General features: G+C 34.6%; 1 protein-coding gene across 1 annotated transcript; it reads right to left on the bottom strand.

Moving 5' to 3' along the window:
* Window positions 1–1,158: 1,158 nt before the first annotated feature.
* Window positions 1,159–13,892, bottom strand: LOC112588367 (uncharacterized). Its single transcript, XM_025298054.1, has 5 exons — window positions 13,746–13,892; window positions 9,016–9,109; window positions 8,671–8,720; window positions 1,582–1,702; window positions 1,159–1,485 (listed from the first exon to the last, which is right to left on the bottom strand). The coding sequence occupies exons 1-5, from the start codon at window positions 13,785–13,787 to the stop codon at window positions 1,370–1,372; spliced, it is 423 nt and encodes a 140-aa protein (XP_025153839.1). The 5' UTR covers window positions 13,788–13,892; the 3' UTR covers window positions 1,159–1,369.
* Between the last annotated feature and the right edge of the window lie 5,235 nt (window positions 13,893–19,127).

The following is a 19,127-nucleotide window of genomic DNA, read 5'->3' as shown; positions in this document are numbered from 1 at the left end:
AAAATCCGTGGGGAAAAATGATTTTATGTGCAGTCCAAAAATTATGTGAGTCTGGATGTTTAATGCATAACTATAGCACAGCTGGTACTTAGTGCATCTTGCCGTTGAATAATAATACTAAAACATCACAAAGCAAATACTTCGTAAATTTGAAAAGAGATTTAGTTGTTATTTTTTACTTACCGTAATGGTTAATATACCTACAATGATGACCAAAGTCTTCATTCTGGATTCTACGAAAACGTGTAAAGAAATATGTAATGCAGTATTAGCGTCTGCTTAGACTGATGTATTGAAACTACGTTCTCGTATTTAAATGCAATTCTCCTTTACACGTACAACGTGCTACTGTATATCTGCTTGCGTCAACATGTATGATCGCAAATATTCGCGATTGCAATTACAAGTCTATTTTATGATGCAGCAAAAGTAGTTATTTTGAAATCGTGAAATGTCTTACGATAAAAAATTGAAAGAGGAAATCATAAGAACCAAGACCATCTATATTTATTTTCCAAACTTTTCCTTCTGCGTATTGTAAAAAAAGTGCAGAATATTAATAACTTCAATTAAAGAAAATACATGTACAAATATGTAATATCTTCCGATAACTTCCCTTGATTTTAATAATAAATAAGTAGCCTTAAAATTGACGTGAAAATAATATATAGTTAATAAATATCATACAGTTACAAGGTGAGTTACTTATTAAATTAATATTTCGGTTATTTTTTGATTATTTCAATAAAGGAAAAGTTTTTGTAATATTTTACAATTGATCACATGTGTCATTTTGTGAACATCGTGTACAAAAGTTATTGGTGAAATGTTACTGCAAAAGAGCATGAAAATATTTTATGTTTAAATAAGTTCTCTAAATTCTTAAAAAATGATTGAAGCTTATTTATATTAATTAATATCATTAAATTTGTATTCAACTAATTTTTTTTTGATTCTATAAATTCTTTAATCTCCTTAATTTCAAAATTCTTTAATTTTACAAATAAATCAGCGAATGAAGAGTAAGCAGTAAATAATTTTTTATTCAGATGTATTTGTTTTATACATGTTTTTGAATAACTTAAACTTTAATGGGCAACATTGGGATAAACTTATCACGATTATTGTCTGCTTTTTCTTAATCAGGAATTCATTTAGTTTCATTAAATATTTTATTGAATCATGTTATTACGAATAAAATCCAACATAGTTCAACCATAGTTTAAATAGATTAGAAGAAGAATAGATAAAAATACATAGAGAATCCCAAAACATAGAGAATTCTAAAATATTAAATATAAAAATAATATTTTTCATAATATAGAAAAACTAGTATATTTGTATAGTATGAAAAAGAATGCTATACTTTTTATGGTATTGTATGTTCTATGTCAGAGGCATCAGTTTCGATAAAAGGCATAACTAGCACAATACACGTGATAATTTTCATCTTCTGCTTTTCGTCAGTTCCTCCTTCTCGTATTACTGCAATTAAAAGAAAACTTGGTAATTGTGAAAATTATATTTCAGAACTACTTTAGACTTACTTATTACACATTAGATTACAAACAAATAGATTACCTCTATCGTAGCAGTTGTTGTACATCGTCAGCGCTTGTCCCATTTTGTTTGCGTCAGGGATAACGTCCTCAATCGCCTTCAAAACTTCTTCCTTCATAAATTCGCCGTTTGCGTCAAAAATCTGAAATTAAACAGATCAATTATTTCTTATGTATAATTGTAAATGATATATACCTTTTTAAAATATATATCATCCATAATTATCTATAATTATCTATCTCACAAATAAAACATATAATATTTGTTACTAACAATTTTTACCTAAATTGTTTGATTTTTTAGATAACAACTATTAATAACAAATGTTATACATTTCATTTAAATTGCTCTCTTATTATTTCATTCATATTATTATTTTTCATATTGTTATATTCATATTATTATTATATACATATTATTTTACATATATCACCTAAATTTTTCAATTTTTCTCTATTGTGTAATTATACCTAACAATATAGTTATCAATATTGTCAAGAGACAATTACTTTTATTGCAATATACGAAGTACCAGTGGTCTTTTATAAGAACATATATTTCTATTTATATTTATATTATATTTTTCTTTTTTTACCGCTCGTAAAACATATTGAAACGAGGTGAGATATTCATATCTCAACAATAGCTGAACCGATTGACGTTTTTTTAGTCCCAATCGATTCAGCCTTAAAAATTAGGAAGAAAAGTGTCCTAGTGTTTTTTGTGACGTGGAGACGTTGTCTCCAAGTGTATATATTTTAAGATAAAGTCCAAATTACGGAAAATTACGATTCAGTAAGAAAGTATAAGAAAGAAACGCTAGACCGCTAAGGAGAGGGGATTTGTGCATCTCGTTTTTCCGTCACCAGAGGCGTTACGAGCGCGTTGAAGAAGCAAAGAGCAGCGAGTGCGAGTGAGCAAGTGATAGAGAGTAAGAGAGAGAAGAATATTGCTAGAATATAGGAAGTGAAAATGTGTGACAGAGAGAAAGAGAGTGAGAGCGAGAGAGAGAGTGAGAGAGAAAGAGAGAGAGAGAGAGAGAGAGAGAGAGAGAGAGAGAGAGAGAGAGAGAGAGAGAGAGAACGGGAGAGAGAACGGGAGAGAGAACGGGAGAGAGAACGGGAGAGCGAACGGGAGAGAGAACGGGAGAGAGAACGGGAGAGAGAACGGGAGAGAGAACGGGAGAGAGAACGGGAGAGAGAACGGGAGAGAGAACGGGAGAGAGAACGGGAGAGAGAACGGGAGAGAGAACGGGAGAGAGAACTGGAGAGAGAACGGGAGAGAGAACGGGAGAGAGAACGGGAGAGAGAATGGGAGAGAGAACGGGGGAGAGAACGGGGGAGAGAACGGGGGAGAGAACGGGAGAGAGAACGGGGGAGAGAACGGGGGAGAGAACGGGAGAGAGAACGGGAGAGAGAACGGGAGAGAGAACGGGAGAGAGAACGGGAGAGAGAGCGAGAGCGAGAGCGAGAGCGAGAGCGAGAGCGAGAGCGAGAGCGAGAGCGAGAGCGAGAGCGAGAGCGAGAGCGAGAGCGAGAGCGAGAGCGAGAGAGAGAGAGAGAGAGAGAGAGAGCGACAGAGAGAGAGAGAGCGACAGAGAGAGAGGGAGGGAGGGAGGGTGGGAACAGGCGAGAAAGAGAACGGGCGAGAGGGGTGAAAGAGAGAGGCATAAAAAGGTGAGAATGTTGATATGGGTTGATATTGGGTCTGGGAAAAAGTTCGTGGCGTTTTTCCCGATAGATGGCGTCAATTGCAAATAACTCAGGAAATACAGATCGCAGCGACACCACTAAACGCTCGTTGGAAAGATGACACTTCGAGCGTTACTTTGGGCGTATAAACATCGAAATTGGTGTAGTAGTTGGAAAGTTGTTTGCGTTTGGAAATGGAGAAAAGTAATGAAAAATTGCGCTATATTTTGCAATATTATTACGACAAAGGGAAGAACGCCGCGCAGGCTTGTGAAAAAATTTGTGCTGTGTACGGTGAAGGTACTTTATTAAAATCTGCTGCGCGGAAATGGTTCGCTCGCTTTCGTTCTGGTAATTTTGATGTGAAAGATGAGTCACGCTCTGGTTGTCCAATCACTGAAAAAGCTGATGAAATTCTTGAAAGAGTCCAGCAAGATAAGCATATCAGCAGTGTCGATATTGGTATGGAGCTAGGCATTGACCACAAAACTGTTTTGAACCATTTACACAAAGCTGGCTACAGAAAGAAGCTCGATGTATGGGTTCCTCATGAGTTGAGCGCGAGAAACATGATAGACCGAATTAACATCTGCGATGCGCTGCTGAAACGCAATGAAATCGAGCCATTTCTGAAACGTGTCATAACCGGTGATGAAAAATGGATCACGTACGACAATCGGAAGCGTCAAAGATCGTGGACAAGGGATGATGAGCTGTCACAAGCGTTCGCGAAGCCAGGATTGACACCGAAAAAAGTGATGCTGTGTGTGTGGTGGGACTGGAAGGGAATCGTCCACCATGAGCTACTTCCAGTTGGTCAGACGATTGATTTTCAACTCTACTGTGGACAACTAGAGAGATTACGCCAGGCAATTGAAAGAAAACGGCCCGAATTGAATAATAGGAAAGGTGTTGTCTTCCGTCATGACAACGCCCGACCACACACTTCTTTGATGACCCGTCAAAAATTGCGAGAGCTTGGTTAGGAAGTTTTGATGCATCCACCGTATAGTCCAGACATAGCACCCTCTGACTATCACTTGTTCCGATCTCTGCAGAACTCTCTAAATGGAATTAAGCTGGTTTCAAAAGAAGCCTGTGAAAACCACTTAATTCAGTTTTTCAAGCCAAAACCACAGATGTTCTTCACCGATAGCATTATGACTTTACCCGAAAAATGGCGAAACATTGTCGATAATAATGGAGTATATTTGGTTTAAATAAATTCATTTTCACACTATAAGAAAACCAGTTGAATTTTACTAAAAAAACGCCACGAACTTTTTCCCAGACCCAATATGTTATGGCGCACGTCATTTGATTGCCGATCAGCTGATGCTGAGCAGACGATGTGATGAGCTATGTCATCGAAAAATCAATACCGGTGTTTATCGACTCGTCGTCCAGGGTGATCGTCCTTCAATTATAGGACCGCTTCATACAATTTATAAGTGGTGCAGGTATTACGCGATCTAGCTGGATAATTAACAAGTAAGTATAAATTAATAACATTTATATATTATTGATATATGTACGTGACGTATATATAAAATTTTAGAAATTTCAAATTCAAATTATTTTTTTAAGGTATGTATGTGTATATAACATAAGTTTTTACAAGTAAAACTGATACAAGCGCAACATGTATTGTGTTATATTTAGAAATTTCAAATTCAATTCTTTTTTAAAGGTATATATATGTACATAACAAGTTTTTACAAGTAAAACTTAAAGATCATACATAAGATTTTACAAGTAAAACTTATATAAAACTTACCTTTTTAAACAAAAACGTAAAAAAAGGCGCCAAGTACAAGCGCAACACGTATTATGTTATTTTTAGAAGTATTAAACTCAAATTATTTTTTTATTGTATATATGTGTACATAAGTTTTTACAAGTAAAACTTATAACTATAATAAAACTCTGCAACACTTTTCTACTGTACAAAAGAAAGGATACATTAGAACAGTAGCGCCAACTGAGAAACCTAATATATATATATGATTATTGTATACTTAACTTAATATTTTTAGAAATCTCAAATTCAAATTATTTTCATTTTTAAGATATATATTATGTACATAACATAAGTTTTTATAATATATGTACATAAACTTTTAAAAGTAAAAATTATATCGTATTATAAAAATTTAACACGTTTGTTAATAGTGTCCAATATTAAAAAAAATATCTTTTTAAATATTATGTATATAACATAAGTTTTTATAAGTAAAACTTATCAAATTATTTTTTTTGTAAGATATATATGTACATAAACTTTTAAAAGTAAAAATTATATCGTGTTATAAAAATTTAACACGTTCGTTAATGGTGTCCAATATTTAAAAATAAATATCTTTTTAAAGGTTATGTTATTCAAAATATTCAAGAAAACCTATCTATAAAAAATGTCCATAACATAAATTTTTACAAGTAAAATTTATCATTATTTATTAGAACACTGAATTATATGGTTATTTTACTTGTTATTGTAACAAATTAATTATTATAACAATGCAATAAAAAATATTTGATACAAAAAATTTTGGCGTGGCTGCACCAAAAACTATATCGAATAAAAACTTGTTTAATACATATATGACAGGTTAGACATCTATCAATAATATTCAGTTTATATAGCTTTGAGTTTCATATAAAAACCTTGCTTTTTACATTGTTGAATTTTGTTGAAACATTGTTGAAAATGTCGAATTTTGTGTTAACCAAGCAGCATTTGTAGTAGGTTTTAATTTTCTGCTTTAATTGGAAGAAAAGGGCTGAAGCCCATCGAATGTTTGTTGAAGTTTATGGTGACGCTGCTCCAACTGATGAATCATGTAGGGACGTTTCAAGGATGGAGATTTCAGCGTCGAAAACAAGCCTTGCTCCGGATAGCCAAAAAAATTCGAGGACAAAGAATTAGAGGCATTACTCGAAGAAGATCAGAGTCAAACGTAAGAGGAGCTTGCAGAATCATTGGGAGTGACTCAACAAGCCGTTTCCGTACGATTGAAAGACATAGGAATTATTCAAAAACAAGGAAATTGGGTGCCTTATGAACTGAAACCGAGAGACGTTGAAAAGTGTTCTTCATGACAACGCTCGGCCTCATGTCGCAAAAGTCAAAAAATATTTGAGCGAAACGCTCAAATGGGATGTTTTACAGCACCCGCCGTATTCTCTGGACATTGCTCCTTCTGATTATTGCTTGTTCTGAAGGATGCAGCACGATTTGGCAGGCCACCGGTTCACTTCTTTCGCAGATATCGAAAATTGGCTCCAAACTTGGATCGCCTCAAAAGACGAGTCATTTTTTCGAGATGGAATTCGAAAATTGCCTGAAAAATGGGAGAAAGTAATAGCCAGCGATGGAAAATATTTTAATTGATCTATTCATTCATTTTGTTTTGAAATAAGTACATCTTTTAACACAAAAAAACGGACTGAACTAATTTGTACTCCCAATAACACAATACATGTTGTGCTTTTATAAGTTTTACTTGTAAAAACTTATGTTATGTACACATACATACCTTAAAAAAATAATTTGAATTTGAAATTTCTAAAATTTTATATATACGTCACGTACATACATCAATATTATATAAATGTTGTTAATTTATACTTACTTGTTAATCCAGCTAAATCGCGTAATACCTGCACCACTTATAAATTGTATGAAGCGGTCCTATAATTGAAGGACGATCATCCTGAACGACGAGTCAATAAACACTGGTATTGATTTTTCGATAGCATAACTTATCACATCGTCTGCTCAGAATCAGCTGATCGGCAATCAAATGAAGTGCGTCATAACATACCAACGTATACCAACATTCTCACCTTCTTATGCCTCTCTCTTTCACCCCTCTCGCCCGTTCTTTTTCTCGCCTGTTCCCACCCTCCCTCTCTCTCTCTCTCTCCCCCCCCTCTCTCTCTCTTTCTCTCTCGCTCTCTCTCGCTCTCGCTCTCTTTCTCTTTGTCATACATTTTCACTTCCTGTATTCTAGCAATATTCTTCTCTCTTTTACTCTATCGCTTGCTCACTCGCACTCGCTGCTCTTTGCTTCTTCAACGCGCTCGTAACGCCTCTGGTGTCGGAAAAACGAGATGCACAAATCCCCTCTCCTCGGCGGTCTAGCGTTTCTTTCTTATATTTTCTTACTGAATCGTAATTTTCCGTAATTTGGACTTTGTCTTAAAATGTATATATTTGGAGACAATGTACACAAAAAACTAGGACACTTTTCCTCCTATTTTTTAAGGCTGAATCGATTGGGACTAAAAAACGTTGATCGGTTGAGCCATTGCTGAGATATGAATATCTCACCTCGTTTTAACTCGCAGTTTCGCGTATAATGGGCACAGTGTGCCTCTTGATGGAGAAACAATTTGATCGATTAAGTTCAGAATAGTCTATGTACGCTCGTTTACACAACGATTTGAATTTTTTTTTTCGGGTAGAATAGATGTTCATGAATATAGTCACGGACGTTGTATATTTTATACATTTGAAGCACAAGATTTTTCAATTCTTCTAGCACTACTGTAACAACAGTTGAATAAGAGATAATACTTAAATGCATTAACATGTTGACACGTTTGCACAATAAAATTCATTTTTATCTTATAAATTATCACTTCTCTTTCGGTCTGTTCTAATCGATCACTGAATAACCTCGTCAATAGCGGCCGTTACCTTGATCATTTGATGGCATCTTAAAAAGTCAGCGGAAAAAAATATCCGAACTGTTGTGCATGCGAATGTACATAGATAGGCAGTATAGTTCTAATATTTAAAATAGACAGATTATTAAAAGTTTTCAACTATTACTGAAATATTCCGTAATTAATTATTCAAAGACGTGGGGACGATCAAATCAATAATCAAACGTTTTTAACGACTTTATGTAAATGTTCAAAAGTGAACGTGTACAGTTATTAGATAACAATAATTCCGTTACAACACATGTTAAAGTTATATTGTCAGTTAGTAATATATAATATACTGGGTGTTCCGTAAGTCGAGGTCAATCGCTCGAGAGATGAATAGGGAACCACAAACAAGAAAGAAAATTGATACAAACATAGGTCCAAAAATGCGAGAAAATGTTTTCGATGCTAAGCAGGCTGTACCTCCACGCGGTGCATCCTGGGTAGTACTAAAGCAGCCCGCAACTTTTATTTGACTTTAGTTGTGTTTTGAAACTCATAAAAACCATCGAAATTCCAAAACCAAAAAAATTCGAAAACAAAGCAATTTCAAATTTTAACATAAAAATAGCGATAACTCGAAAACAACGCATTTTTGGACCTATGTTTGTATCAACTTTTTTTCTTGTTTGTGGTTCCCCATTCATCTCTCGAGCGATTGACCTCGACTTACGGAACACCCTGTATAATACGTAATACATACCCGGCCATCTTCAATCAACATGCAATTGAGCACTGGGACAGTGGGATTATCTGTAACACACAAAAAATGTGTTATAATATAATTAAAAGATGTTAAATTTTAATTAGATGCTAAAACGCAAAGCAATCAGTTATAACAACACCGTCGCTCTTTCTGTCAGAAACAAAGAACTGTAAAGCAGCTTCCAAATAGACATGAAAGATCGTTCAAAATATAGAGATTATTAATCTCGTGCTAGTTCTTTCTGGTTGTCTTGTTATGTGTATTAACTTTTCCGTTATAACAAATATTTATTTTCTTTTTCATATTAATATGCCTTTAAATTTTATAAATTTTTATACTTACCCGTTGTTGATAAGTGTTGATATTTTGTCGTGCAGTTCTCAAAGTTATTTCTAAACTTTTGTAACCGTTTGGGATCGAAACCGTAAACCACCGCCTAATAGGATTCAACATACCCAAACATAAAATTTTATTCATATTTGCTCAATAACCGACTATAATCGTGGTATTTGTTAGTTTATAATAGGAGTGGATTTTTTATTTATATGTTTAAAAATTTATATGTATAAAAATTTATTCATTTTTTTCATATTTATATATTATACTTCATATTTATTATTATATTTCATATTTATATACTTAACGTTGAATTACATTGTTGCGCCAACGTTTTCGAATGGAATTACGTGATCGTTAGATTGATAATCCCAAAGAAGATGATAGCAGTCTGATAGATGAAATGGATGTTCCCTACGATAATGAAGAAAAACAGGAGTTGCACACATCACGTGCTGACGTGTGTCAATTAACCGCTTAGCTGTCAGTGACACATGTATGGGTAAATAAAACTCGTGCCACTTTTGCTTTATGACACATACATATGAGCATCTTCAAAAAAACATATTTATACTATTGCAATTTGATTGTGCTTTGGTATTTATATGTTTTTGGGGTCACTGAATCCGAATCTGATATCAGATTTCCAAAATTCAAAATGGCGGACCCAATATGGTGGTCAAAAATTCGAAATCTTAAAATAAAACATATTTATACTATTACGATTTGATTGTGCTTTGGTATTTATATGTTTTTGGGGTCATTGAATCCGAATCTGAAATCAGATTTTAGAAATTCAAACTGGCGGTTCCAATATGGTGGACCAAAATGCAAAAAGTTATTTTTTTAATGATACTCGATACTCTGGGGTTTTTGAGATCGCCGAATCCGAATCTGATGCCAAATTTTCAAAATTCAAAATGGCGGATTCAATATGGCGGTTGAAAATTCGAAAAATATTTGGATATTTATAAAAATTGGTATCTTGTGGTTTACTGAAGTCGCTGAATATAAATCTAATACGATATTCTAAAATTTCGAGATGGCGCATTCAGTATACAAACCGAAATTCGAAAAAGTAATAGAAATACATAAAAAATAAGAGTTTTTTTCAACTGATCTTAAATCCCGCTCTCTGCCGTACTCAGAGTCATGAAACGAGGACGTGGCGGTTTTCGTTTACCTCATATTTTTTGTATTTTTAATGTTTTTTATTTTTTGTATCTTTAATGTTTTTTATTTTTTGTATTTTTATTTTTTAAAATTCTTTTTGTATTTTTAATATTTTGTATTTTTAATGTTTTTTTGTACTAACTTTTTTGTATTAACTTTTTTGTGTTTTATGTATTTTAATTTTCTTTATTTTAAAACCTTGTATCCTTTTTTTGCTTCGAGATTTCTTTTTTTAGTTATATGTTTTACGTGCCATAATGGATGTGCCATTTTGAATTTTCAGAATATGGTTTTAGATTTATATTCAGTGACTTCAATAAACCACAAGATACCAATTTTTATAGAAATCCAATGATTTTTCGAATTTTCATCGGCCATTTTCGATTCGGCGTTTTGAATTTTAAAAATCTGATAAGATTCGGATTCAGCGATCTGATCGGGTATAATTAAAATAAAAAAATATATAAAAAAAATAAGTTTCTGCGTTTTAGTCCGCCATATTGAATCAAAATGGATCCGCCATTTTGAATTTTGAAAATCTGACATCAGATTCGGGTTCGGCATTTTCAAAAACCTCCGAGTGTCAGGTACCATTCAAATAAAATAACTTTTTGTTTTAGTCCGTTATATTAGATCCGCCATTTTGAATTTCAGAAATCTGATTTCATATTTGGATTCAGCAACCCCAAAAACCGTTATAATGAAATTTGGGTGTAGTTTTGAAAGAAAAAAATCCAACACACTTTTGGCACGAAAAGTTATTTTTTGCCCGACTGTTAAGCGGTTAAGAACGCGAAGTTACAAAACTGTAGATGGCAAGTGACAGAATTTGCAGATAATCTGATTAAAAGCTTGTCATTTTTACGCGTTCGTTTTTTCTTCCGTGTGAGTGTAACAGACGCAATAGTATTATATAGGGTGAGGAAAAGATATCGAGACTCCGAAATATATCGAAAAATATAATTTTTATGGAAAAATGTTTCAGACAAAAGTTGTAGGGATTCGAGTAACGCATTACTTAGTAATATCAGTATTACTTTGAATAGCGTTGTCAAGGTCACATGAAGGTCATCTTAAATTTCTTAAATGGTACCCCCTATTTTTATTACATATAATTCTTGTAGCATATCTCGAGGGCTTTCCAAAACACTATAACTTAATGGTTTTTCGTTAAATATTTTGCGAATTACAAGATAAATTCTTGTAGCACTTTTTCAGATCTTTTCAAGCTTACCCACTTTACCCACTTTAAGTAAGTCATTTCGAAGTTATCGAGCTTTTTATGGTAAGATATCTAGCTCATGAAAAGCGAGATCGCCAATTATCCACTCAATTCAAACGAGACTGTCTAGCCAACTAAGGCAAGACTGTCCAGCCAACTAAGGCGAGACTGTCCAGTCAACTAAAATAAGACTGTCCATTCAACTAAAATAAGACTGGAAAGGTTTATTGCAATTGTTTAAAATGTCCACCATCAACAGTTTGATAAAAAGCTACTCTATCGTAAAAAGATGAAATAGCATTTTGAATGTAATCAATAGAAATAATAGCAGCTTCATCAAGAATCCGATTTTGTAAATCATCCAGATTTTGTAGATTCGTTTTATAAACTCTGTTTTTTAAATAGCCCCACAGAAAGCAATCAAGAAGTGACAAATCTGGCGATCAAGGAGGCCATTCTACAGGTCCTCTTCTGCCTATCCATCGCTGAGGAAATACTGTATTTAGATAATTACGGACGTCCCTCGTAATGTGGCGCAGCACCATCTTGCTGAAATCATGTATTCTCGAAGTCGTCACCCGTGATTGTTTGTATCGCTGGAACTATTTCATTTTTCAGCATATTCTCATATTTTATCGCTATTAGATTGCCTTCAATAAAGAATGGACTTATGAGAACATTATTCAAAATGCCTGCCCATACATTCAATTTCTGTGGATACTGCGTATGTGCTTCTTGAATCTAGTTAGGATTTGTATCTGACCAGAATCTACAATTGTGTCGATTAACATAGCCATTTAACTAAAATGTTGCTTCGTCTGAAAAGACTATATTTGACAGATAGTTAAGATCTTCATCTATTCTTTCCATTATCAACTCACAAAATTCAATGCGCCTATCAAAATCATCATCATTTAGCTCTTGCATGAGGTAGGCTTTATAAGGATGAAATTTATTAAGCTTTAATATTTTAAGCACAGATTTTTTATCTAGATCATTTTGCTACCCCATTTTGCGGGTAGAATCATGCGGATTTTTTATGAGGGATTGTAAAACATCTAATGATTTTTCTGCATTTGTTGCTGATGCAGGTCTACCTGATATTTATTTACGATTTTTCACGCTATCAGTTTCCTCAAAACGCTTTATTGTCCTCTCAACAGTAGATTTTGAAATGGCGAGTATTTTGATCACGAAATGTTTCATTAAAAAGCTACTTTACATCATTATACGACCTTAATCGATCATCCCATCCCTTCATTATCAAGAGAAATATGCGTTCTCGCTTTGAAAGACATAATATATTGACAAGCGGAAGAATTAGTCAAACCGAATAAATTAATACTTGGATCAATTCAAAGTTTTTCTAAAGACAATGCTGAAGAATAATGACTGAATGAAATGCAAGTGACGACAGCTAATGCTGTTTCTTAACTGTTGCTCGAATTCGAAAATCGAAATATTTAATATTCCTTTCACTGTGTATTTTAAGAAAAAGTCGAAATATACGCAGGCGTGCAACCTCCATGCAGTACATTTTGGGTAATGCTAATGCCGGCGGTACTGTAACTTTTAAATCTTGTAACTCGCAAAATACTTAACAAAAAAACATATAGTTATAGTGTTTAGAAAATCTTTCGAAATAAGCTACAAAAATATATAATGAAAAATAGGAGGTTCCATTTAAGAAATTTAAGATGACTTTCACCTGACTTTGACAACGCTATTCAAGGTCATACTGATATTGCTGTGTAATATATTACTTGAAACCCTACAACTTTTGAAACTACAACCCTGCAACTTCTGAAACGTTTTTTCATAAAAATTATATTTTTCGATATATTTCGGGGTCCCGGTAATTTTTCCTCATCCTGTATATATCTCTAACGGAGAAAATTATATAATCATGGATTACTAATAAGGCCTGCTTTTTTAGTATTTCGGCGGATATAAATATAAATTTTACAAATGTTTTATATTTATATAAAAAAGATCTGGCGTTAACAACAAGACTTTTAGAATGTATTCAAGAGGTTCAGAAATGTACTCTACGATTTAACATCGGAACATTTTGTAATAAGGTATAATATTAATATAACATTATCGCGTAGTACTTTTTTGAGTATTATTACATAAAATGCCCTAAATTTACCTAAATTAACAAACAAGCAAACAAACAATTAACAAATAAATAAACGGATAAAACAAACACAAAACACACGTGATAAAATATAAGCCGTGTACGAATCATAAAGTAAAGTAATAATATTATTAATAATACTGAAATGACTATAAGTATTTCGTGCATTCCCGACGAAATTATTCGTCCGTTGCTACTTACCGTGATTGCCAATATACCCACAACAATCATAAAAGTTTTCATTCTTGATGCTATTAATGCGCCCAAGAAAGTATCAAATGCTGAGAAGTTTAAACGTAGACTGCATTACATCGAAACTGCATCAGTGTTTTTATAGGCAATTCACGATTACGGATTGCTTAAGTGTACAGTTTGTTATAATATAATATGTATCTATTTTTAGCCATGATGCATTCAACCTATCGCAAAGTGCGAGTTAATGTTAGTGTTATAAGGATAAAGATAAAATAGAAAAAGAAAAAATGATACTCATATGTGAATTGATCCTCATACACATATCACATATATTTCTCGCACGTGTAATGTAATTTACGTAATATAAATAATGTAAAAATGGTTGCCGATTAAAATATTTTTATGTAAGCAGTAAATAATCTGTAGGTTATCTAGTCCGAAGATAAGAAATAAAGTCGCAATGGTTGCTTTGTATGTGACGTTGTTAATATGTATACTCTGTAACATTATAACATTATTAACGTTATTTTCATATTATTGTAATTATGTGCATGTATAGTATGTCACTTTAACTAAACAACAATATGTACACCCACGGTAATCGATTCTGTCCCTTGGAAATTTTCACAAACTGAGAAGTGACTACGTTTCTACACTACTCACAGTCCATGCACGATTAATAAAATAACTAAAACTTACGCTCGCTTATGGAGGATTGAGGCTTGGTCTACGATACGTGTCGTAAATTGTAAGCCGTAAGAATTGGCGAATCACAGTCAATTATTATAAAAATAATCGACTATAATTAGCCACTTCTTACGGCTTACAGCTTACAACACCTATTATAGACCAGGCCTCAATCCTCCATAAGCGAGCGTAAGTTTTAGTTATTTTATTAATCGTGCATGGACTGTGAGTAGTGTAGAAACGTAGTCACTACTCAGTTTGTGAAAATTTCCAAGGGACAGAATCGATTACTATGGGTGTACATATAAAAATAGCGACATTTATTGCGACGCTAATTTCTTAACGCCGACAAATTGCCATCTGCCCACGCGTCATGGTCTCTCACTCCAAAAAAAATATGTTGGGCGCCAGTTGCGGACAGCCGCACCACCGTTCACCAACGCTAACCGCTGAAAGATGCGACCGCGACGCGGGATTTCGACGGGACCGGTAGCTCCTTGAGATTGAGTCGGTAGATGGGATGAGTTAGGCCGAAAATGGGGAAAGCGTGAAGAAAGACAAAGAGCGGCGTTCTTACTATCGAAATCACAATTTATTATCTCGGGAATCGGCACGCTCCGAAACCCAGCGGGACGATACAATTTTCCTCCGCTCTTTTCCGCGAGATCGATACCGCTCTGCGCAACACAATTCAATGCTCCGACGAGACACGCAAACGGAACACGAAGAAGAAACAAGTGAACGGTCTTACAAATTCGGCAATCTCCCGGCGGCGTGGTCCTGGCTAGTCGTCGTACGGGTCGCTTCCGCCTCTCACTCACAGGTCTCGGTGCACGGCAGCCAGCGCAACCCGAATTTCTCCTCGCTATTCTCCAGGCCACGGGTCGCTCACGATAGTCCTTTTTATTTTTTCGGCACGGTCGAAACACTCAAAAACTTATTTTCTCGAGAACAAGCGGAACACCAGAACTTTTCTTCGTCGAGAGCGGAACACCAAAATTCTTATCTCTCGAGAGCGGAAAATGAATATGCCTCTTTCGAGAGCGAAAAACGGAAGCTGAATCTGATCTCTTCTTTTCGCCGTTTTTCCAGAAGGGGTTCCTCTCTTTCTCTCCGTTCTCTTCTCTTCTCGTTTCGTTCGGCGAAAATCCTTCTGCGAATCGCGGTTGTCGATCCGCGTGACGAAGTCTCTCTCTCTCTCTCTCTCTCTCTCTCTCTCTCTCGCTCTCGCTCTCGCTCTTTGTCTAGCTCGTTTTTTTCCACGAGCATTATCCCGGGGCCGTCTAGCCGCTGTTTTTTGGTGAACGGGCCACGCGTCGTGATCATGCTCGACAGTATCCCGCCTCGCTCGTTCCGTCTCCTTCCGTGTTGTCATAGTGGCCTGTCTAACAATACCAGGTATGTAAATATGAAACCGGAATTTTTGTATAGAAAATACACGTTTATTTTATGAAAATGATAAAAAATATTTTATTCGAGCGATGCCCATCGCTAGCTATACATTTTTCCCACCTGTCTGACAATTTGTGGATGCCACGCCAAAAAAACTGTTGCTCTTTTGAGGCAAACCAGTCATCGAGCCATTTTCATACATTTTTGTAAGAAGTGAAGCGCTGCTCAGCAAGTGCGTGTCCCATCGATGCAAATAAGTAGTAATCGGAGGGAGCCAAGTCTAGTGAGTAAGCCGCATGCGAAAGTATTTCCCAACTAAACTCCTCAATCGTTTCCTTGACCAGTTTTGCTGTGTGTGATGGTGCATTATCATGAAGCAAAATCACTTGTTGCCTTTTTTGATAATCTGGTCGTTTTTCACGCAAAGCTTGATTCAAATCAATCATTTGTCGGTAGCGTTCAGTATGAACGGTTTCGCCAGGTTTTAGCAGCTCATAATAGATCACACCCTTCTGATCCCACCAAACACAGAACATTGTCTTCCGTCCATAGCGATTTGGCCTTGCAGTCGATGTCGATGGTTCGCCTGGAGTTACCCATGATCTTTTACGCTTAGGATTCCCAAAATATATCCACTTTTCATCGCCAGTCACAATTCGATGAAGAAATGACTTTCTTTTGTGCCTGGCGAGCAGCATTTCGCAAGTGGTTTTTCGGTTTTCCTGCTGTCTTTCATTCAGTTCATGTGAAACCCATTTTCCCATCTTCTGGATCTTTCCCATAGCTTTCAAACGTATGGAGATGGCTTCTCGTGTCACATTTAATTGATCCGCGAGTTGTTGTTACGTTTGAGCGCGAACAATTCGCTTGCAATTCGCTGTCTTTAAACTTTTTCGGTGGTCTTCCACGTTCTTCGTTTCTCATGTAAAAATCGCCACGTTTGAATTTTTTAAACCACTCAAAGCACTGTGATTTACCAAGAGCATGCTCACCGTAAGCTTCGATACGATTCTGCAGTAGTTTTCTTCAAGTGGTAAGAAAATCAATGCTGTCCGCAAATCGTAGCTTCTAGGCACAAAATTCGACATGTTCAACGTTATTACAAACTATGCTGTTGTATGAAACTTGTATTGTTGTGAGTTGAAAATCTTTGTCAGATATCAACAAATGGAAATGGCGCCAATGACACGGTTTGACAGTAACTACATTGACTACATTGACATTGCCATCTATGGGCAAATTCCGGTTTCATATTTACAGATCTGGTAAATACAGCAGCGATAATCTCTTTCGGGATGACATAAAATTTTCTAATGCAAAAAGAGAAACGAGAGCAATCACCTGATGGACGGGTGACGAGCGACGTTCTCCACTTCCTCTTGCTCCTCCAGTCCTGCTGGTCGGTTCGGGAGGTCCAGGGGCGCAAAATCGTGGGACGCGAGACCGTCTCACCTGCGCGCTCTTAACACTAATTGCCGTTACTCAAAAGCTTATAATTTTTCGGGGAATCATCTCGAGCTCCCCATTGACCGCGCGAGGAATTCTGCTCCTCTCCCCGCGTCGTGACCGAAGGCTTGCATACTAGTGACGGATGCCCCCGCGACTGCCACGTCACATTATATAATATATAAAAATAATAATTTGCTCATCAATGTACTTTAATGCTATTCCTTAATTAATATTAAATACCGTCATAATTTAATAAATATGGGTAATTGCGTGTGTTACATCCTAGAGGAGGAGTGCAACTTTTTTGTTCGCAGGAAAGGCGAACCTTGTCCGTACACACGTGCCAGAGAACGGGTCAGGAATCCGACGGGTCCCCTTCTGTCACTGACGTACTGAAAGGTATATCGTATCTGAAAGGTATGTCGATTAAGGATAATTAAAATGATTGAAAAAATATTTCATGCAATACACGTGAAATAATGAAACACATTATCATCAGCCTAATTAGAAAATCTCCTAACTTCAATTTTTGACAAAATTAAGATACTCATGTTGTTCAATTTATCTCGTCGACTTTGTCGATCGAATAAAATGAGTCTCAATTTTGTCAAAAATTGGAATTAAGAGGTTTTCTAATTAGGCCGACGTTATGTTACCTCTGCAAGCGTGTAGTGTGACAATACAATATATTTTATTAATTGCTGAATGAAATATAACGAAGGGCCTAACAAAAATTATGGAGTAATAATTTATAGGATAGAGAGGAACAATACAATAAATTATAGAAGAATAATATGTTATTATATATATTTCTAACTTTGCTTTGTATACACGGCATTATAAATGCTCATAAATAAATGTACAACTTATAATTATACATAATTTATAATTATATATAATTATATATAAAATATGTTCGCATATTATTATACATAAAGATATAAAATTATATATAAATTGTCATATATAATTACACGTATTTATATATAAGATGATATAATTTATATATGAGATTATATATATAACCATATATAATTATGTCAAATTAAATATTATTTTATTTAATTATATTTAAACAATTTCCCGAATGATAGGGGAACTTGGGGTATAATGAGACCACGGGGCATAATGGAGCATGGTCGAAAAGTTTTTACGGAGATGCTGTCATGCAATAAAACGTTTTGCCATTATTACTGTTAAATATCTCTTATCACATACCATTATTAATTGTCATATTATTTTTAGTTGAAAGATGCTACAAATTGTTTAATGCGTTTGCTACGTTCTCCGCATCTCTATTACAATTTGCTACGTATATTTACACAAGTTAAACTATGACAAAATTCTTTTTTCGTTTTCGTATGAACATCAACGTTATTAAACCATCTTTTCTCGTCATTTTAATCAAATTACTGTACAAACACCGATTATCTCTAACGTTTTATATTACATAATCCAAACTTACATATGTCTGGATATAATGAGATTATACCATTATGTTCTTAAAACATTAAGTTATATTATTTCTGATCGTATGCTTGTTTTATTTTATATAATGAATTATATATATTTTTTATATATTATATATATTTTATATAATGAATACGAAATATAAAAGCTGGACGCTAGCCAGCTGAAAGCTAGAAGCTTGCGTTTCAAATTTTAGGGGATAATTTTTTTGTTAGCAATTTATTTCTGTCAAATTAATGTCCGAATACGTTTTCATACATATTGATTCAATAATTTTTATTAATATTATATAAAACACTTTTTAGTTTAGTTATACGCGCTTTATAATTGTCGTTAAAATTTTATAGGCATCTAATTGTATATATAATTGTCAATCTTAAATTTTATAAT

This window comes from Harpegnathos saltator, unplaced genomic scaffold (genome assembly GCF_003227715.2).
Source record: "Harpegnathos saltator strain DR-91 unplaced genomic scaffold, Hsal_v8.6 scaffold202, whole genome shotgun sequence".
Taxonomy (NCBI): domain Eukaryota; kingdom Metazoa; phylum Arthropoda; class Insecta; order Hymenoptera; family Formicidae; genus Harpegnathos; species Harpegnathos saltator.
The sequence above is the reverse complement of the archived record's forward strand: the minus strand, read 5'-3'. Positions and strand labels throughout refer to the sequence as shown.

Coding starts and splice junctions, on each gene's coding strand:
- LOC112588367 (XM_025298054.1), bottom strand. CDS start 13,787: ATGAAAACTTTTATGATTGTTGTGGGTATATTGGCAATCACG. Junction 9,110..13,745: donor TGGGTATATTGGCAATCACG/GTAAGTAGCAAC, acceptor GAATCCTATTAG/GCGGTGGTTTACGGTTTCGA. Junction 1,486..1,581: donor CAACAACTGCTACGATAGAG/GTAATCTATTTG, acceptor TTTTAATTGCAG/TAATACGAGAAGGAGGAACT.